At 42.3% G+C, this 22884-nt stretch overlaps 1 protein-coding gene across 10 annotated transcripts in view; it reads right to left on the bottom strand.

The window, feature by feature from the left end:
* The window catches only part of LOC121514889 (NACHT, LRR and PYD domains-containing protein 3-like), a 76880-nt gene that overhangs the window by 46050 nt on the left and 7946 nt on the right, over window positions 1-22884 (bottom strand). For 5 of the 10 annotated variants that reach the window (XM_041795291.1, XM_041795301.1, XM_041795292.1 and 2 more), the window contains 6 exons: window positions 15139-15284; window positions 10938-11060; window positions 10668-10790; window positions 6544-6725; window positions 2627-4493; window positions 499-672 (listed from right to left, as the gene is read on the bottom strand). In XM_041795291.1, coding sequence (XP_041651225.1) covers window positions 499-672; window positions 2627-4493; window positions 6544-6725; window positions 10668-10790; window positions 10938-11060; window positions 15139-15269 — 2600 coding nt within the window. In that variant the 5' untranslated portion in view covers window positions 15270-15284. The remainder of the gene's footprint in view (window positions 1-498; window positions 673-2626; window positions 4494-6543; window positions 6726-10667; window positions 10791-10937; window positions 11061-15138; window positions 15285-22884) is intronic. The other 5 variants (XM_041795294.1, XM_041795293.1, XM_041795295.1 and 2 more) reach the window with 5 other exon arrangements.

Raw genomic sequence — 22884 nt, 5'->3', positions numbered from 1 at the left:
TTTTTTTTTTCAATGAATGTATCCAGTGTTTTGTTGAAGAGCTTTTCCAAAATTTTAGAAAACTGTGACAATAAGGAAACCGGTCTATAGTTTGTGAAAAGATGTTTGTCACTAGATTTGTTCAGTGGAGTGACTTTAGCAACTTTCATTTCTTCCGGTTGTCAGTCTCTGTATGCACTTGACTGGTGACAAGTCCAGAGTGTACCCCACCTCTCAGCCAAAGACAGCTGGGATAGGCTGCAGCCCCCTGAGACCCCCAACGGGGTAAATGGTACAGAAAATGGATGGATGAAATATTTTCACATTATCTGGTGGTCGTTCTTTGTTTAAAAGATTAATATTCAGCTGAATAAGACAGCACAACAGAACATCAAGGACATCCATGGACAAAACCACCAAAGCACAAGCAGTATGCATTACCTTAACGTCAGCCTTATGTCAACAGTAAAGTTTCATATCATACTAATCTGAGCAGAGAAATGAAATATGTGGTCTTACTTCAGACTCTTCAGTCTACAGTTTGGACTCTTCAGTCCTGCAGAAAGAAGCTCCACTCCTGAATCCTGCAGCTCGTTGTCACTCAGATCAAGCACTCTCAGATGAGAGGGGTTGCCCTTCAAAGCTGAGGCCACGACTTCACAGTGAATCTCTGAAAGTCCACACCCGCTGAACCTGTAATGATTACAATAAAATAGAATATTAATTCATAATGTTCATATTTTCATGATGTATTTGATGAGAAACTTTTAAGTGTTACTTCTTAAACTAGTGGTCACCAGACCTGAATTCACTTTTCTTGACATGAAGCAGTAATCCCAATCATTCTACTGGACTACTTGAAGATTTATTGTGGGAAATTTTGTACCTTTACTTTGAAAGGACAATAGATAAGAGTAAGAAATGTGCAATACACACTGTAATATTAACACTGTAGTATGGCATCGTAATACTGTCAAAATTCGAGAGCAAAAATGAGATCCGTGCGCACGGCTGGCGAGGAGCCGCCATCCCGTCTGAGGGATGCATTTAAACAAGACTAGTAAGTAAAGTAGACCGACGTGCTGACTGTGTTAACTTGCAAAAACCTTGTTAGCTCTTGATAGTCCATGCATTCTTTCATTTAACTACAAAAAACAACAGTTTAAACGTGTTCATTTTACATACTAGCACTTTGCAGGGGTTAATGAGTTTGAACAGTATTAGGCTACAGGGAAATTACATAATCTGTTTAGGTGATGGCATGTTAAATAGGCTTTATCCGATTCCTCAATCAGAAAAAAAACACCTGAAAAAGTTGCTAGTCCGTGCTGTTAAAGTGTTGTTTATTGTAGAGACATTAAAGATATTGCAGCTTAAAAGAGCACCTTTCTTCTAGTCATCCTGAGTACTTTCTGAAATGTTATTTACCTCTTAAAAATCAGTAGGCTATTAATCCCAAATGGCCTCGTTCAGACCGCTGTCAGCTGTGGTGGTGGTCAGTTTAACCTGTGACCCAATGTTTCAACCCTGTCACGAATTTAAGTCCTGATACCGATGTCCGAAGTATTCATAATGATGTACGGACTATCACGAGCTAACAAGGCTGTCACAAGTTAAAACACAGTGAGCATGTCTGTCTGCTTTACTTACTAGTCTTGTTCAAACGCATCCCTCAGACGGGATGTACCTGTTTCAGACTGTGTGCAAGTATAAACATTCCCAAATCCATCAGAGTCATAACCACAATCCTACTTGACGAGAAATATTCCACTTAGAACGAGAAGTTTTTCTCTGCATGTCTCCTCCGTTTGCTTTGTTTTGAACAGGCACCTGCACAGTCACCTGTATTTTCTTTCCCATTTCTATGGCTTAAAACTTAGTTTGTGACTACACAAACTCCTTCCTCACTGCCTTAATGCGTCTACGGACAACAATAAAGTCTTACATTGGAGCAGCAAGCAATGTTATTGCATTTTAATGACATTTAGAAGGTAAACAAGAATTGTTGGAAGCCACGCTGTCTGAACATCTGCTCCGACTGTCACCAGTTAACATGGCACACCAGCTGAGACACAGACAACTGCCAATCATAAAAGATGAGGACCAACCAATTACATTTAGGCATACGATGATGACTGGGTCTGCCCACTAACTGCCAAAACGAAAATCTGCTCGCGAGTGAGCAGGTGAAGGTTTCACAAGCAGAAGAGCAATGACAGCAGCTGTGTGTTCTCTCAGATTCTGAGTGCGCTCAAGGCATGATTTTCCTCTCTCAGGCCACAATATTGCTCATGTGGGTAGAGATACTCTGCGTGAGTGCTGTGAAAGCTCTTGCAAAAGTAATTTGTGTTATGTTTGACTTGTGCATGTGCCTCCTCTGCAGCCGTGTGCTCAGATCTCACATTTGCGCCCAAATTTTGACAGTATTGACGCCATACTGTAGTTTTCATTGTGAAAATTTCCAATGTTTTTGCAGAAATATTCATTAAAAGACTAAACTGTCCTCTTATTTATGCAGCGTTTTAATGGGATGTAACTTAAACATCTTCTTTACAGTGAGAGTCCACAGGCCCTTAGAAGCAGAAGTTATGATCAGAAACTGACATTTTACTGTGGTTTATTCAATTTTTATCTCATCTTGACTTACAGAGCCTCCCTGCAGTTCCTCACAGCTGGAATCAGTCTCAGTCGTCCGAGGAATGATGCGTTGTACGCCTTCAGATCTAAAACATCCAAAACCTTCTCTGACATCTGCAGCTTGTAGGCCAGAGCAGAGCACTGGATCTCAGAGAGTTCCTCACTTGAACTGTTCTCTGACTCCAGGAAGTCTTGGATGTCCTGATATACTGAGAGGTCAGTCATCTCTGTCAGACAGTGGAAGATGTTGATGCTTCTGTCAGGAGAGATGTCAAAAACATCACCACTATCATCATAATAGTCGCTGTTCATCTCCTTCAGGTTCTTGATGATTCTCTGGATCATTCTTGGACTGTTGTCTGTCTGACCCAGCAGATCTCCTAAGAGTCTCTGGTTGGACTCCAGAGAGAGGCCGTGAAGGAAGCGAACAAACAGGTCCAGGTGTCCATTTGGACTTTTCAGGGATTTCTCCATGGCACTCTCCAGGAAGACATCCAGGGTTGGGTCAGGAGTTACAAAATACAGAAAAATCTTCTTTAATAAAGAATTTCTGGATGAGTCCCAGTAATAAATGTCATCTAGAAATGCCTCAATGACATCTTTGTTCCTGTTGGTGAAACAGTGGTGCATGTAGACTGCAGCCAGAAACTCCTGAACGCTCAGATGAACAAAGCAGTAGCCTGTTTTCTGCAAAATCTCATTTTCACAGATCTCAGTACAAACTCCTGAGTACACCGAGGCCTCGCTGACATCCAGACCACAGCGCTCCAGGTCTTCTTGGTAGAACATGATGTTTCCATTCTCCAGATGTTCAAACGCCAGCCTCCCCAGCTTCAGAAGAACTTCCCTGTCAGATCTGGTGAGTTCCTCAGGACTCATCTGAGGTCCCTCATCATACTTCTTCTTCTTCCTCTTGGTCTGAACCAACAGGAAGTGTGAGTACATGTCTGTCAGGGTCTTGGGCAGCTCTCCTCTCTGCTCTGTGCTCATCATGTTCTCCAGAACTGTAGCAGTGATCCAGCAGAAGACTGGGATCAGACACATGATGTGGAGGCTCCTGGATGTCATGATGTAGGAGATGATTCTGCTGGACAGATCTACATCACTGAACCTCCTCCTGAAGTACTCCTCCTTCTGGGCGTCAGTGAAGCCTCGGACCTCTGTTACCCTGTTCACACATGAAGGAGGGATCTGATTGGCTGCTGCAGGTCGAGACGTTATCCAGATGAGAGCTGAGGGAAGCAGATTCCCCTTGATGAGGTTTTTTATCAGCACCTTTACTGATGACTTCTGTGTGACCTTAGATAGAACTGACTTCTTGCTGAAATCCAACCACAGTCTGCTTTCATCCAGGCCGTCAAAGATGAACAAAAGTTTACAGACAGCCAGCGTCTCCGCTCTGACCTTCTGGAATGTTGGATGGAAAACACGGAGCAGCTCCAGAAGACTGTACTTCTTATCTCTGATCAAGTTCAGCTCCCTGAATGAAAGCAGAACCAGCAGACTGATGTCTTGGTTTTTTGAGCCCTCTGCCCAGTCCAGAGTGAACTTCTGCACAGAGAAGGTTTTTCCAACACCAGCCACACCGTTGGTCAGAACCACTCTGGGTGTCTGTTGGCCAGGTAAGGCTTTAAAGATGTCCTGACACTTGATTGGAGTCTCATAAAAGGTCTTTCTCTTGGAATCTGTCTGAGGCTGTCTCACCTCATGTTGGCTGTTCACCTCTTCACTCTGTCCCTCTATGATGTAGAGCTCAGTGTAGATGCTGTTCAGGAGGGTTCTACTTCCTGTTTCATCAGTTCCTTCAGTCACATGTTCATATCTCTTCTTCAGACTCTTCTTATGTTCTTCTATTATCTCCTGGAGGCCACCGCTCCCTAAAGAAGAGAAATACATATAAACCAAACTAAAGAAACTGTCTGGTGATTACTGTAGCTGACAATACAAAAAATAACCAAAAAGAGCACATGAAGCAGCACTGGATGTAAAGTCCAACTCATAAAGTAATGGTGCTGAAATCACAATTTCTCCTGAACACTGAGCGCTCATGCTGAGGACAGTGAGGGCCTGTCTGCACTAATACTGTCTATTCTTTTGTCTTTTTTGATCAGGAATTGCAAATTTCTAACAAAGTCGATGCAGTTCAGTATTTTCAGCATCCACAGCAAAAACCCTTAGAGCATCAGCAGCTTTATTTCTGCTGTTGATCCAGACAGACACAGAGACCATGTTGAACATTCTGAACTACCAGAGATGTTAAAATCCAAACCAAAACGACAGTAATACACTGAAACAACATGAAATTATGATATTAGACCACTGTGCAAGCTTCACACCTTACCAAAGCCAGTGTTATGGGAGATTTCCCATGACACTCTGCTTGGAGTGTTCCTCTGTCTCATCTCTGTTTGCAGAGCCATGTAGCCCTAAAGCCTGATTTATGCTTCTGCGTCGCATTGACATCGTAGCTACGCGTAGCCCTCTTCGTCGACGCGGACCCCTACGCTGTAGCCTGATGCGCACCTCCAAAAAATTCTAACTATGTGTTGCGGCGACACGGACTGCAAGGGCTGTGATTGGTCCGCTCAAAACGTCATTTCCAGCAGTTGCTTTTTCTGGCCTTTCTTCCTGTTATTAGCGCACATATCGCAATGCTACATCATCGGTTACATTTGCAGAGGTCGCATTAACTGAATATTCTCCATCATTTACTGATTTTTTTGAAGGATGATGGAGAACTTTGAAGGCTGTCCGTCATTGTGACGGGCTGGAATGATGAGGATGAGCCTGCCTTTCAGTGCACACATGCAGACAGATGTACCTTTTCCATTTTGCACACATGGACTATCAAGGAGGTTATTTAATCTATTAAAATCTTGCAGCCAGTGGGCTCGCTCACTGACCTCCACATTGTAGATTAATGAAAGTGTGTCAGTCTCCTTGCTGACAGCACAGAGAGGCTGCTGCAGGTGTCTCAGTACACAGGTCGGCATGCAGAGGCCTCTGCACAGTGAGCCTGTTTCATGTTGTTCTAATCATGTCTGCACACTGATGCCAAAATTGTTGTTTTATTTCCTGGGTTTTTTTTTTCGTAACAGGTTCAATTTTATGTGAAATTTTGTATGTGTCCAAAGTGACTGATGATTCAAAACAGTTCCCGCTGCTTCCACCTCGCTTGCTCTCCACTGAAACCTCACTGTAAACACCAAAGTTTGCTCATTTATCATGTGGATATCAACCATGGAAATATAACAGAGAGATGGTGAATGATGGTTCAGACCAGCGCCTGTTGCTTTATTCTCTCTCTCTCTCTCTCTAACCTCACTTTAACACCGTAGTGTCCATGATATCAGTCATGGAAACCTAACAGATAAAGGCGTACATTTGTAGCCTGCTCACAGGTCATAACAGAGACAGAATTAAAACGTTCTCCATGTCTCCAGCTTGTCTCAGCGCTGTGACCAGCGTGTGCTGTATGAAGCGCTCTGTCAGGATGATCCAGCGGGATTTTAAAGGAGTGACGGACAACAGAAAGTCCAGCTCAACCTCTGGTTGGTGCTTCTGTGCAAACAACATGTAATATCAACTACTGATTGTAATCACACACCCAAGCATCCACTCTTTCATTAAAAACAGACGTTGTCCAGTTTAGCAAGAACGACATAGCCGCTCTGATGTGACCCCTCTGAAACCACACACACACAGCCACACCCCCCTAGTGTCATGGCGGTGAATTGCAGGACGGCGTCGTGTCGACGGCGTACCTACGCCGTGGACGCAACACAGAAGCATAAATCATGCTTAACACGTCACTCTATCCCTCCATTCAGCAAGAACCATGAAACCCTACAACCAGACACAAATGTCCAAAATATAGGGGTGGGCTAAGTGGTGGGGGTCTAGGGCTGTAATGAGACTGAGCCTTACCTTGTTCTGTGTGGGGGCTTTCTTGACACTTGGGACAAGAAGACTCTCCTGACAAACCAGACTGATCCTGGTACGAGGCGATGCACTGTCTGCAGAACCAGTGTCCACAGCTGGTAGAAACAGGATCCTTCAGGACGTTCTGACAGAAAGCACAGCTGGACAGCTGCTCTGTCACACTGGGTCTGTGAAGACATGTCCTCAAAATTCAACAGACTGTTTCTGATGTCAAAAGTACAGATTGAAAATGTAACTGTAAAAGGCATTGAGCTTGAAAAGAACTTTTTACAGCTCAGGTCACAGCTACCCATTCACACCCATTCCCTCCACATTCACACTGAAGTGACTGCTGTGGACAGAGGTCATCAGTACTAACTAATCATTCAGACACATCCACACAATAACAGTCAATGATGCAGCAGTGACAATAAACTGGGGCTGGGTGGCGACTGTGGACCAGGGACACATGGACTTGTGACACAGAAGTTGGAGATTAAACCCACAACAAGACAACAAACTGTTCCTACTGAGCCACAGTCACCCCTAGACTCAAACAGAGCATCATGCAGTCAAAGCAGGGCTGTACAGTGTGACATATATGTCGCAAATGCTATGAGAAAACTGGGCTGCGCTAAGGTTTCACTCCTCATCACAGGTGCTATGACAAAGGGAGAGAGGCGCGTGCATGCAAGACGCACAGATAAGACTTTAGGTGTGACTTGTTGCCCCTTAAACTTCACTCCACTTTGATTTAAGATTTAAAATTCATGCTCAGTCCATTTATTTCTTATTTCTGAACCATTTTAGACTCAAGCTGAATGTTTTTTCCTCTCGCCATGCGCCACTCTGTGCGTCTGGCGCGAATGGCCATGCTCCACGATGGTGAGAGAGTGACCTGCTGCTGCTCTTACAGACGGGGCAGGGTCAGGGCAGTACAGCTGTCATAATGTTGAAGGGGGCGCTGCTATAATCCCAAGTTTCATTTTAAGGCACGTAGGCTAGACAATGTTAAAAACATGTTTCTACTAGCTAACTTCTCCGTTAGCCTCGTCCTCTCCAATTATGCACTGATGGTCACAGTGAGTTGACTGTCAGTGAGAGGACAGAGCGCTCAGTCTGCACTAACTTCTGATTAAAGATTAATGTATAAAAAGATGCATTTTTCTCCACTAATATCGTAGCTGCTGCTGTTGGTTAACAAGACAATACACGTCTGAATGAAGCATGTCTGATATGACACGGACAGACCGACAGCAGTGTGTGAGAGAGAGATAAGGGAGATAGAGAGAGAGGCAGGAGCATGGAGGAGTAGATCAGTACAGCCCCACACTGTAGAAACTTTGTGTTTATCATTAGGTACATGGAGATAGTGTTTTTTAATTACCACTGAACTCCATTAGTTCTGATGTTCTGATCACACTGTTAGAGAAAAGAGCGTCTGTTCATTGACATTAGCTCTATAAACATCAGACCCCAGTGTGATACTACAATATGGACCGCACTCTAACAGTGTTTAATTCCTAATAATGTTAGGAATATTTCCTATTACTCTGAGTATCAATAAATATATAAGGGGTGTCCAAACTATGGGCTGTGGGCCAACTGTGGCCCTTAGTTCTTTTGAATTGGCCTGCAAGAAATCCATTAAAAAGGCCCACATAAGAACATAAAACTTTATTCTGTTTCTTAGTTTGACTAGGAATGCACAATATTGGGGTTTATACAGTATGGGGGTATTTACAAATCAAATTTAGCATACATCAATACCAAAAAATAAATGTAGTTTAGACCTAAAACTTCAGTCCTTGAAACAAAGTTTAAGGATGAACACAAAAAAGACTTCAGCTGTCTGTTGGTCCTGCCAAAAGTAGAAAAAACACTGATGAATACAAACAAAAGGATTCCTGCAGCAAATAGCAGCACAAACTCTGTCTGATCTCAAGGTCTGATTTCTAAATCATACTGCTCTGATCACCTTCAAGCACCAACACTTCTGTGAAGTTAGTCAGCTTCCAGCAGTCACATTGAAAAAAAAATGCAATACTGCGCATGTCCACTAAAGGCTGCAGGAACACCAGAAGTCTCGTCTGCACACGTTAAACAGCCGGTTTTTACACCAGAAATAAACTGGTTTACAGCCTGGTTCAAAACACCAAACGTGTCTCATTAGCTAGCGTCTTCATGCTCTCACTGTGGGGGGGGGGGGGGTTTTGTACCACGATCGTTTGGATTATATTTAGGATAAACCTCACTGCGCTCTGATTGGTGCGTCTCTTTGATTGGCAGATAGCTCAACAGGCAGAGGCTACATTTATGTCAACCAGAATGCCAGCTAGTTAGCTGACAGGAAGTCGCGCTTAGTGGGCGGGCCGTTAGGTTGATCCAACGTTCGGTTGAGCCTCCACTGATTGGCTTCAAGAGCCGTTTGAGCCCGCCTATTGTAAGCAGACGACTGACGTCACAGGGGGTCGGTCCAGTTCTTTCTTCAGTCTACGTTCTTCCCTCGAGGTCCGTTATTTTCCGCTGCATCTGGCGAGTGTGATCATCTCTGGCAGCGTGTCGTTGGCTTCTACCTTCCACTCTAACTCCGAAACGCGTGTTTGAGCCTTGGTGATGCTCACCTGTTGCACCTGTATTTCATTGCTGTTTTCTGCCAGCCTGCGGTCTATCTCTCGTCAGACATTAGCAATCTCTTCCCTCATCTCTCTCTTAAGCTTCTCTTTAGAGGGATTAACGCCTGTCGTATGTCCTGTTAGAGCTTTCTGACATCTTTGCTTATGGAGGCAAGCCCAGATTTCAGAGAGTTTGTTCCTGTCCGTCCATTTTCAATGTTGCAATTTCCTCCTGCTCATTAGCCTCCTGCTCGTTAGCCTCCTGTTTGCTAGCCTCCTGCTCGTTAGCCTCCTGCTCGTTAGCCTCCTGCTTGTTAGCCTCCTGTTCAGAGATTTCCTCCAAAAAAACCTTTTTATTTGACTTTGATTTACTTTTTACTGCTGTTCCGCCTGCTTCACCTCCTTCCCCTGCTCATTGCTCACCTTTTCTATCGAGCTATTTCTATTTAAAGGGATTTATAGTTCCTGACTCTAGAGAGGTAGATAACTATGCTTCTGCTCTCTCTGCCATCTTCCCAGAACTCTTTACATCTGTTTTTTTAACAGTAGCAGCACCTAGGAGGATTTTTTAATGGGAGCCAGAATCCTTACAGCCTCAGATGCCTGCTGAGCTGTCCAAACATTCAATGTTCTGTGTGCTTGACATACATATTTGTTTTAAAGGGAACAATAAAAAAGATATTTATGAGATGCTTTTGAAAGTTTTTTGCAAACATTTGTAGCCACACTTATTACATAAGAAAGAGAATTCAGCGCTGAAATAATCTATAGATTAATCTATAGATTAATCGATAACAAAATAGTTGACAGGGACAGCCCCAAACTTAAAAGATCCTTCAGAGCGCGTTGATTCAGCTCACACACATAATGTCACTATCTGTATGTAAAACAAAATATCCACCACATTTTCATAAGGTGAAACTGTTGCTGGTGGGAAAGCTGGCATTGACTTCCTACAGAGTTGGATAAAAATAGTTTTGTGTGAATAATGAGCATGAATGGAAAAGGTCCTTGGTGTGGAAGGTAAGGTGTTCTTTAGGTACTCTATTTAACCACACAGCCTTAGATAAAGATGACTGCTGCTTTAAAGGATGAACCCTTCAGTTTCTCAGAAATAAACCAAGTTCTTAAATTCTACGTAGCGAGTCACTGCCCTCTACAGGTTAACCTGACAGGTGTTGAACTGATTTTTTCTACTGGCTGACCTGGAGGCAGGTGTGTGGTGCCAGCTTCTGTCACCATAGAGCCCAACAGTGACTGACCACATGATGTCATGGTAGAATGAGATTTGATACTGAAGAAGGAACATAGATCTGAAACATTTACCTCTTCAGTTATAAAGACAGAAACCACTGAGACAGTCATGTTCTTGTTTTCATAAACAGCCTGCACACAGTGGTGATGAAGAAAAGACACAGGCCACATACTCAGACATCCATAAGGGGGAAAGAAAAAAGGAGAGCTATTGTTCCTACTGGCTTAATGGTTTCTTTAACATGTGAGGATCTCTCTTACCCTGGGTCTGATGGTCCTGGTTCAGTACTGAAGAATGGAGGTTCTTCTTTGGATATATCACTCCTCATAGAGACACAGCTGGGTACAGGAGATCCTGGTCTCTGTCTGCTGGACTCTGATCTGCTAAAAACAACATCTATGATCATCATATCACTCATAATTGAATAAAGACCTGATGACAACACTCTGAAGGAGCTGTGAATACAAGAAGAGCAGCTGATGTTGGTCATGACAAAGGTTAAAGGTGGTTCCTCTAGTCAGAAGTCTTACCCTGGGTCTGATGGTCCTGGTTCAGGACTGAAGAGTATAAGTTCATCCTTAGATCTATCTGTCATTATAGAGACACAGCTGGGTACAGGAGATCCTGGTCTCTGCCTGCTGGACTCTGGTCTGCTAAAAACAACATCTATGATCATCATATCACTCATAATTGAATAAAGACCTGATGACAACACTCTGAAGGAGCTGTAAGTGGGTCGGTGACAAACAAGGGTTGGCAAGATGAAAAAAAATCAGAATCCCAAAAACTAGCTTTTAAAGCATGCATTTGGTTTGATAAAATGTACATTTTGTACTCTGGTTGGTTTCAGGTACTTTGAAATGCTGTTTTTTTAGTTTTTTTTTCAAAAACTTAGACTAAAATGAGCTGAAAATGTCAAATGGTGTAACCATAAAAGAATTGCAATTATTGCATATTTCATATAGCCTACCTGTGGTGAATTACAAGGTCCTCATGTAAACAAGTGACTCACCCTGAAATATCACATGAAAATAGATTTTATCCAAGAACCTTTCATTTGAATTTAATGTGTTTTGGTAATAGTGATCTGGGGACACATGCCTAAAAAAATCTCCATTTTCTAAATAACTGGTGGAAAATTTTGCAAAAGGTTAAAAATCATTTGATCCCCTTGTGATAGAATAGTTCTTTCCGTGCCATATTCATTTTTCTGTATATTGTAATATTTTGATGAAAACCAGTGGTTACACCACCTGACCATGTTGTTCTTCTATGGTTAAAGGCCATGCTTGTTTAAGAATCTGATACTGACATCACACAGAACATTCAAAATGATCACCTGAACTGATTTTATATATTTGTTTATCATTTATTTATTGACAAATTTATCTGACAACAAAAATAGCTGGACTGAACTCACCAGAAGATGTGGAACAGTCCTGGCAGGGCCAGCATGCAGCAGGAACGTGTCTGACTAGTACCGAGGATGCAGACAAAGACCGTTTTCGAATTCTCCTGCTACACTAGCGGTGCGTACTGATTTGCCCAAAATGCAGTATGCAGTGTGTGAACAATGCCAAAGTTGTAGTATGTACACCTGGATGATGTACTGATTCGGGAAAATTTCACAGTATGCATCAGACAGTCTGCTTCGCCTACTGTTACCCACAATGCAACTCTGATCCAGCGATCAGAGTTCGTAATGGTGGAAAGTGGCAAAACTTTCACCGGAGCGGCTGACGGTTACAAATGGAAGTGCCATTACCTTTTATCTTTACCTTTTTAACATGTACTATAGTGAATAAGTTGTAATAGGGTCGTTGTTGTTTTTGTTTTACCGTTACGGCCGGTAACGGCCTGAAAGGTGCTGTCTAGTGTGTCCGTTCACTGCATTATACATGCTAAGCTAAAAACAGCAGCTATAAAAATCCCGTAAAATCAAATAAAAACACTTCCCAGATTTTTTCTGTACATAAATGGATGGAAAACACTGTAGCGGCGTTTAATATTGACCAGGGTATGACGTACCTCTGTATACTGCAAAGCAGCTAAACCGGGCCAAGCACGCTACACAATAACGTCTGACTGGCAGTCAAACTGCACACTACTGCCCAACGCAGTACACAGTGCACAATACATACTGTATACTGTGTTTGGCAGGAGTATGCAGTAGGCCAACTCAAAAACAGCCTTAGACTGTGTCTGAAACCAGAAACTCATTCCCTACTCCCTATCCACTCTACAGTGAGCAGCATACAGTGGACCATATAGTGGACTCAACTACAAACACTAAAATGATTTCAGACACTACTCCAGCTGTGAGAATGACATCATCACCGGCTCACAGTTACCGTAAAAAAAAAATAATAGCTGGGGTGTTTATTTGTCTCAATCGCTGAGCAGACCAGGCGTTTATTTGGGACCAGGCGTTTATTTGGGACCAGGCATTTATTTGGGACCAGGCGTTTATTTGGGACCAGGTGTTTATTTGGGACCAGGCGTTTATTTGGGACCAGGTAGCGTTTTTTTGTGACCAGGCGTTTATTTGGGACCAGGCGTTTATTTGGGACCAGGCATTTATTTGGGACCAGGCGTTTATTTGGGACCAGGTGTTTATTTGGACCAGGCGTTTATTTGGGACCAGGCGTTTATTTGGGACCAGGCGTTTATTTGGGACCAGGCGTTTGTTTGGGACCAGGTGTTTATTTGGACCAGGTGTTTATTTGGGACCAGGCGTTTGTTTGGGACCAGGCGTTTGTTTGGGACCAGGTGTTTATTTGGGACCAGGCATTTATTTGGGACCAGGCGTTTATTTGGGACCAGGCGTTTATTTGGGACCAGGCGTTTATTTGGGACCAGGCGTTTGTTTGGGACCAGGTGTTTATTTGGACCAGGCGTTTATTTGGGACCAGGCGTTTATTTGGGACCAGGTGTTTATTTGGACCAGGCGTTTATTTGGGACCAGGCGTTTGTTTGGGACCAGGCGTTTATTTGGGACCAGGCATTTATTTGGGACCAGGCGTTTATTTGGGACCAGGCGTTTGTTTGGGACCAGGTGTTTATTTGGGACCAGGCGTTTATTTGGGACCAGGCGTTTGTTTGGGACCAGGCGTTTGTTTGGGACCAGGTGTTTATTTGGGACCAGGCGTTTGTTTGGGACCAGGCGTTTGTTTGGGACCAGGTGTTTATTTGGGACCAGGCATTTATTTGGGACCAGGCGTTTATTTGGGACCAGGCGTTTATTTGGACCAGGCGTTTATTTGGACCAGGCGTTTATTTGGGACCAGGCGTTTGTTTGGGACCAGGCGTTCATTTGGGACCAGCTACAAACTGTATCATCAGTCTCTGGACTAGTATGGTCAAACATAGCGTCAGTACGGTCAGTGGACAGCTAGCAGAGAAGTCTACTAACAGAACACTACTCAGATCTGCATTCCTCCAAGTCACCCCACAAAGTTTGTTTATCTTTGCCCACATGAGGGTTAACACCCCCCAGATGGACTGTCTGATCCAGAGTCTGGACTCTCTCCAGGACCCCACCCAGACTCTAAGAAGGTTGTGTAATCAACTGGTGTGTGAGGAAAACAACAGTCAGGGCCTTACTCCCTGCTTCTTTCAGTCACAGATACCCTCTTATTTCCTTCAGGGAGGGAAAGTTAGTACTGAACATTTCCCAAACATAAAGGTTACTCAATAAAAACGTTTTATCTCAGCCTAACAGAAATCAGATCATAAAGTTGTGAATAAATCCAATCTTTAAAAATTATGATGATAAACTCTTGAAAATAGTTCTAAATAGCAAATTAGTTCTTATTACGTCTTTAATCAGCATCACAAAGTTCTGATTATTGATTAAATATGGATTTTCTAATCCATATATGGATTATATCCATATATATATAAAAAAACGGTTACACCATTTAACATTTCACTCTAAAATCATATTAAACAGGCATTTTCACTGACACCTATGGAAGCTTGTGGTCTTGGTATAAAGACGTCAAAGAGTACTTTTAATGTAAATAATGTTTTTTACTAAGATCATGGAATACAGACGTTTTTCTCGGGTCAAACCATTTGACATCTGATCATTGACATTCCTGACCATGCCCTAGAAATGTCTGATTATACCAGATTTTTATCACAGATACCAACCTTGAGATTTACCAGTTATGACCTTCAGATGTTCATCTCTGTGACATCATTTCCGTTGAAAATGTCTTTTTTAAAATTATTAGCCAAATGGCCCCTGAATGGTGGTTACACCACGCTGACATTTTAGGAAGTCAACTGGACTCCAAAGATTCCCCAAACTATCAAAAATACACAAAACAGTAACTGTTCCAGACATTTATCTAATATTCAACAGTACTAGAGTAAAATTATGCCAGACTAGTTTATAGAGTGTTTAGTTGGGATTTTCACCTTTTTCAAAAAAGTTGAATATTTTGGTACCAATTCTTTTCAGATACACCACATTGACATTTTTGCCTAAATTGCCTGATTATTCTTTCAAAGTTGATCAAACCTGAAAATTTAGACTAGGGCAGAAAAAGGGGCATAAGTGAAAGGGATCAGTATGAATCTGAATAATATTCACTACTTTTAGATATTATTAAAACATTCAGAAACTTTAAAACTCGAGTCACGTCATTGACCCAAATACAAGAAGAGCAGCTGATGTTGGTCATGACAAAGGTTAAAGGTGGTTCCTCTAGTCAGAAGTCTTACCCTGGGTCTGATGGTCCTGGTTCAGGACTGAAGAATGGAGGTTCTTCTTTGGATATATCACTCCTCATAGAGACACAGCTGGGTACAGGAGACCCTGGTCTGTCCTCCTCTTCTTCTGAACTTTGACTCATGTTTAGGGTTCAGGTCTGAGAGATGAAACATTAACAGTTACTGTGAGCTCAGACATCAAGACACACCGGTCTGTTCTACAGTCACACTGGAGCATGGGGGCACCCTCATCATCCAACCAGACCCAAGCTCACTGATTGGTGGGTCTGTAGTTCACTTTCTTGGCCCTGGCTCAGATGGAACCAGTTCACTAATAGTCTTAGCCATGCACACACTGGGAAATAATTCAACTTTAATCCTTCTTTTTTTTTTATTTAATGGTGAGAAATAACAAGACAGACAAGTGATATTCAAGAGGTACATGAGGGACAGTGAGAGATAAAGAAAGGGAGGTAAAGAAAAAAATAAGAAATTTAAATTGTATATCTATTAATATATTATAACAGAATATAATAATAATATATATACAGTGCTTAACAAATGTATTAGCCCACCCTAACCCTAACCACAGTCAGGTTTCTGCCACAGCTGCCCTAAATTAACAGCATTGGTAATTACCAAAATCATTTTTGATCTTTCTGCAATGGTTAATACACCAATATGTAGAAGCTCTTTAACCCAAATGATATTTTTAATGCTAAAATAGAATTATTATTGTTATCCATGAATTTTCAAATTTACCGATATACAAAAAAACTGAAAAAATAGTAAAACACATTAATATTTCTGATTAATATGTCAGATTATAGTTATTTACTGTCATTCCTGAAGAGAAAAATGAGTTTTAGTGGTTGAATGTTATGCTTGATTCATTTCTGACTTCTCAGAGAAGCCCAGTGAGCCGGCTCAAATTTGGGTGAATTCAGTTTGAAATTCCTCATTCCTGTTCAAAATGGTAAAACGTGGAGAGCTGACTGAAAATGAAAGAGTCCGCATTAAAGCACTTCATGATGCTGGATGGTCTCTGAGACAGAGATGACAGGTGGGCTAATACATTTGTTAAGCTCTGTATATATTAATAAAAAAACTGAATAATAATACAAAAATAAAAATATAAAAAATATGACATAAGAGTGTTATGGTTTTATGGTCATTAGTATGGGGGGGGGGTTGTTCCAGTAGAATTTAGGACAGCAGATTTGAGAGACTTGAACAAAGAGATGTTGGGAGAAAAGCGGATCATGAAAAATAAATAATTTCCATCCATCCATCAATCCATCTTTCTCCACTTATCCGAGGTTGGGTCGCGGGGGCAGCAGCCTAAGCAGGGAAGCCCAGACTTCCCTCTCCCCAGCCATTTCGTCCAGCTCTTCCTGGGGGATCCCAAGGCGTTCCCGGGCCAGCCGAGTGACATAGTCTCTCCAGCATGTCCTGGGTCTTCCGCGGGGCCTCCTCCCAGTGGGACTTGCCCGGAACACCTCACCAGGGAGGCGTCCAGGAGGCATCTGGACCAGATGCCTGAGCCACCTCACCTGGTTCTTCTCAACGCGGAGGAGCAGCGGCTCTACTCCGAGTCTCTCCCAGATGGCCGAGCTTCTCACCCTATCTCTAAGGGAGAGCCCAGACACCCTGCAGAGGAAACTCATTTCAGCTGCCTGTATCCGTGATCACGTTCTTTCAGTCACGACCCACAGCTCATGACCATAGGTGAGGGTGGGAACGTAGATCCACCAGTAAATCGAGAGCTTCGCCTTTCGACTCAGCTCTTTCTTCACCACGACGGACCGGTGCAGAGACCGCATCACTGCAGACGCCGCACCGATCCGCCTGTCGATCTCTCGCTCCATTCTTCCCTCACTCATGAACAAGACCCCGAGATACTTGAACTCCTCCACTTGGGGCAGGATCTCATTCCCAACCTGGAGAGGGCAGTCCACCCTTTTCCGACTGAGGACCATGGTCTCAGATTTGGAGGTGCTGATTCTCATCCCAGCTGCTTCAAACTCAGTTGCGAACCGTTCCAGAGAGAGCTGGAGGTCACGGCCTGATGAAGCCAACAGTAAAAATTTACATTTTTATAGTGGAACTTCTTTCTGAAAGGGAGATAGGCTGATTCAGCGATAAAGGTCAGATAGATGTGAGTGATGGTGTGAAATTAAGGGTAAACAGCTCTGACAGCTCGGCGGAAATATGAATTTTGAAAGATTTTGAAAAAACTGAAAATGATATTTTATGTTATTATTTTGCCTCCCTCCTTACAAACATATAAACACTTTAAGATCATACTAACGACAACAGCCTGAGGATATGATTGAATGAAAGACTTTTATAGCGGGATTCTGCTTTCATTATTTCCTCCCAGAGGAGCCACAGGTCAGCCTCAGCCAATAAGAGTTGATGTTATTATAACCTATAAACATTTATCACTAATTTATTCAACAAGCTAACGTTAGTTTGTTCATGCTTGTTGTCAGACCAACCCGCACTCACAGACGGACACACAAACTATCCCCTCTGTCACACACACACACACACACCAACTCACACACACACACACACACACACTCACACACACACCCAGCTGCTCCTCTCGCCCTGTGGCTGCAGCTCACGCTTTTCCTTCCTCTCTCCTGTTAAAGTTTTAGCGGACATTTACAACACAACGTGAGGTAGAGCTAAATATCATGGATTACACGAACGCCCAACAGTCCAGCACTATTGTTTTCATCCAGTCTCGTATCGTAACAGAAACTAAAGCTCCGCCGGCTCTATCAGGGTCACAAACGAGACCTCAACACAGGAAGTTCAACCTGAGGTATTGTTGATATCTACCGAGTTCATGTTTTTCAGGGACTGTTCTATTTGTGTTAGTTATCATGTTATTGTTTTTTCAGAGTTTGAGTGGAGGGGGGGTTGTAAAATGGTATGTGCCACTTGATCTTTAATGGAAAGCCACAAAGTACCCCTTAGTTTGGCTTCTTACAATGTGAAGGGCGTCCTTAACCCAGTTAAAAGAATTAAAATTCTTGGCAAAATGAAAAAAGACAAGGTAGATGTATTTCTCCAAGAAACCCATCTAACTAAATCTGAACGTGCTCAACTTAAGAGGCAGGGCGCGCCGGTAGTCGAGTGGTTGAGGTGCGCACCATGTACGCAGGCGACCCGAGTTCGAACCCGGCCTGTGGCACTATTTCCTGCATGTCTCTCCCCACTCTCTTCCCTGTTTCTGACTCTATCCTGTCCTCTCTCTGATAAAGGCACGAAAAAGCCCCAAAATAAATCTTAACAAACGTAAGAGGCAGGGCTTTAATCAGGTATTTTCAGCGTCCTATGGGAGGGGACATAGAAGACGAGGGTCATTTTTGAAAAGACAACAGAAATCATAGACAAGAAGGGAAGGTATAACATGGCTGTGGCTAAGCTAGAGGGTTCAGAAATCACTTTCTTAAATGTTTATGTGCCTCCTGGTGCAGCTTGGGGATTTTAGAGACACATTTTTGATCTAATGATTACAAAGGCCCGGGGAGTGGTCATTTGTGGAGGTGACTTTAATATGAGACTGTGTCAAGATCAACTCAGTCCCAGAATATCACAGCAGGTAAAAAGGTGGGAAAGATGATAAGAGAGATGGGCATCTGGGACGTGTGGAGAGAGTTCAATCCATCATACAGAGATTATACTTTTTACTCCTCATCATACAAAACCTATTCAAGGATTATTTTTTTATGTACAGTAAAGACATCAGTTTTGTAAGGACATGTAAAATTGGAATAATGGATTTATCAGACCACAGCCCAGTCTACCTAGATTCAAACTTAAGAAATAATAAAAATACACTCACCTGGAGGCTTAATTTAAATGTACTCAGGGGAAAAATGAAAGAAGAAATAAAAGAGGAAACTTTGTTATATCTGTCTGAGAACGATAATGGAGAGGTGTCCCCTCCCATGGCGTGGGATGCTGGGAAGGCCGTTTTAAGAGGGACATTAACTGCAAAATTGGCTCTAGAAAAGAGGCTCAGGCAGGAAAAATTGGATAATCTAGAAAAAGTTAGAAAAATTAGAAAGACAACACGAAAGGGATAACCAATTGGACAGATCCCAAAAAATTAGTGAAATTAAAAATCAGATAAAAGAAATTTACAAAACAGATATTCAGAAGAAACAAACCTGGCAAAGCAGCTAAAAACCTGGCTTATAAATCAAGGAAACAACAAGCAGAGAGAGCTGTGCATAAAACTAAAGACCCAATAACCAAACAAGTGAAGCATGACTTCCAGGAAATTCATAGTTGTTTTGAAAAATATTATAGGAATCTATATTCCCAGAAGGTCCACGAGGGGAACGAACCACCCGAGTCTCTGCTGGCTTCCCTTAATCTCCCAACAGTTACATCTCAAGACTCAAACCAAATAAATCCCTGGGCTCCGATGGCTTTACATCAGAATGGTAAAAGACATTTAGTGACTGTCTGTCTCCGCTGTCACTGAGAACACTCAGCTGGGTCCTGGAGAATGGAGAGATGCCTCCATCTTGGAGGGAGGCGATCACAGCTTTGATACCAAAAGATGGGAAAGATGGGACTGATTCTTCTAATTTCTGTCCATTTAGTGTTTTGAATCAGGATTACAAAATTTTCACATCAATTCTAGCAAGATACATACAGTTAGATCAAACAGGTTTTATCAAAAAAGACAAACACAGGATAATGTTAGGCAGACATTACACATAATTAATCATATAAATAAATATAATTCAGAGGCTGTCTTGCTGGGTTTGGATGCGGAAAAGGCATTTGACAAAGTAATATCACAATTCCCTTGGCAGGGGAGGAGACCAAGAATCTGTTATAAGACTCTTCAGTTAGCAAAAGACAAAGGAGGGTCTCCCTCCCAAATATCAAAAGTTACTACCGAGCAGCACAGAAAGCATGCAGCTGTCAGACAGCACGAGTCAGCTGTTCCAGCTGCAGAGTTATAGAAAGGATGAGTGACAGAAATCAGTCAGGAATAAACAGTAAACAGCTTTATTTCAGCTTAGAGTGCTTTAAAAAAATACAATCTTAATGACATTAGCCGCTGTCAGTATAGATCCTCAGCTGATGGAGTACGTGCACAGAGACGGTTTGAGTCGTAACGGTACGTTAATATGTGAATATATCTACTCTAGAACAGTTTATACCACAAAATATGAAAGTTTAGAGCTGTACTGTGAGAATTCGCCGCATTCAAAATAAAGTTAAAGTTCAGCTGGTGTTAAAATCAAGCTAGATTAAGTCAGAAATCCGGGTTGCGCTGATCTGGTTTAAAAATAGTCTGCAGCCTGAAGTTTTATGAGCCCGTTCAACAACCACAGAGCGATGTTTTCACAGGTTATCTAATGTAAGACGTAGATTAATAACTAGTTACTGATGAGAATGAACCGTTCAAAGGCTTCGTATTCACTAAACTTCAGCATTAATTTAGTTTCTCATCCATCGCAGATGGATCAGGCTGATGTGAGCCTTCAGGCTCAGGTTCTTAAAATCAGGTCCAGATCAACGTCAGGAAACTGGATTTGTGGCCAGATACCAACATCCACAGACTAGGGAACAGTCTGGATCTCCGTCGAGTCCAGATATTTCCCATTTAGGCAGATATTGGTCCATTTTTTCTCCTGTTTTCGCCGCTTCTCACAGCAGACTTCCGTCTTTGAAGCCCGGAGACGAGCAGCTGAGTCGCGCGCTGACGTGACGTCAGTGCAGCCCCTATTGTTGTGTGTAGCTCCACCTTTTTGGTACGGTTAGGTAAGATTGGCACCCCTACAGAAGGGTGCCGAAAAGTGGGACGGTACGGTTCGCATTTTTGGGACCCTTTCTCTATGGAAACGACAAAAAAACGTGCCGTCCCACACCAAACTGAACCAAACTGCTCGGTGGAAACAACCTAAATGAAAACAAAGCTAAGGAACCGTACTGGATCTTGAGATGGACAGGATATGACTCAGATTGTTTTACCAGGCAGAATGGACGCAGGATTTAAACCGTGGGCTGACAAAGGGTCAACAAAACACAGTGATCTCTACGAGGGGCGACAATTCCAAGATCTTAAAAATTGCTTTGGTTTAACTAATCAGGATTTTTATAGATTTTTGCAAATCAGGCATTATGCAGAGAAAACAATGAGTAGAGAAGAGTGGCAACTAACTCATTAGGGTATACTGAAGATTTTTCTACTTGGTTACAGGTCAGACCCAGGCCGTGGAGACATATCAAAGATCTACAGGGTGTTACAAGATTATGAAGGGGATGATACTATTTATGTAAAGGAGAAATGGGAGAAAGAGAGTAACATAACAATGCAGATGGAGATGTGGGAAAAAATAATTTTACAACAATGGAAAAGTACATCATCTCCTTCTTGGAGAGAATTTGGGTGGAAAGATCTAGTTAGGTTTTTTAGAGTTCCAGCTCAAAGGATCTCTCAAAGAGGAAGCCCATCTTGTTGGAGATCCTGTGGCAATAATAAGGCAACTCATTTCCACATGTTCTGGGACTGCCCAGCCATTTCAAAATATTGTGAAGAAACCAAAGTGACTAAAGAAAAAATCATGAGAGTTGTGATCCCCTCAGGGTTTGAGGCCCTATATCCAGATACAGTGAAGGGGTTTGAGAATAAATGTGTAATATTTGTCTACTCGCTTGTAAGAAAGCGATTACAAGGAGATGGTTGACAAAAGATCCTCCTTCAGTCATGGACTGGATTAAAGTGGTCCAAGATATTTATGAAATGAAAAAGCTAACATTCATTCTTCGGCTCGAAAAAGATAGGTTTGAGAGTTTATGGAAAATCTGGATAAACTACATGGCAACTTATAGACAAAATACTTGGTAAAATGATTTAAACCTCCTTGTTTTTGACTCCACTCATCTGGTTCAGTTTTTTTTTTCTTTTTTTCCTGTTTTGTTTCAGTATACAATTCTCGCTTTTTATTTTACATGTGTAATGTGGCGTCGCTGTTTCCCTGCAGGAGGCTATATAAGGGTGACGTAGACAGGGCTCTTCCTCTCTCTCTCCCTTTGCTGCGGGTCAGTAAATGAGGAAGTGCTGTGAGGAGCACACGCTTGACAAACATTTCCTGGCGCATCCAGAAAACATAACAAGCGGCGGACACTCTGCTGCAATGTTGCTGTGAAGCATTACCACCGTGGGTTTACCACAACACTAGTCACACGGCTGGTTAGGTGCTTGGTGTATTAATTTAAGGACTGTGGTGTTATTTCCTGTCGCTGTTTCTTCTCCCACTCTACTAATATTAGTTCAGTGTTGAACGGGCTACGTGCAATATTAATAAGCAAAGTGCAATCCTCAAGTCATAGTAAAATCCAGACGTGTAGTTGCTCTGTCAGCACGATCCCTTTGTTTGCTGTTTGTTAATTGGAGTGATTTATCCAATTTTGCCGTGTGGGTTTGGTCTTATTTTGGGACGGTGTGAAGTTTTAAAGAGCATCTACTGTTAAGATCGAAGTTTTTTTACTACTGCATCAAATGAGATTGTAGAAGCAATTTTGCACATTCCTGTGGTAGCTGTGCTTATTTTTATTGTTTGACTGCCTCTAATCATATTGGTCCAGTTGGACTTTTTATACCTTACAACTGTAAATAAATGTAAACTTAATTTGAAGTTGCCAGCCTCTCGTCCTCTAAATTGAGACACCTACCCCTCTTTGTATACATTGTCTGTGGTAAAATCAACACTT

This window comes from Cheilinus undulatus, linkage group 9 (genome assembly GCF_018320785.1).
Source record: "Cheilinus undulatus linkage group 9, ASM1832078v1, whole genome shotgun sequence".
In the NCBI taxonomy this organism is placed as follows: domain Eukaryota; kingdom Metazoa; phylum Chordata; class Actinopteri; order Labriformes; family Labridae; genus Cheilinus; species Cheilinus undulatus.
The sequence above is the reverse complement of the archived record's forward strand: the minus strand, read 5'-3'. Positions and strand labels throughout refer to the sequence as shown.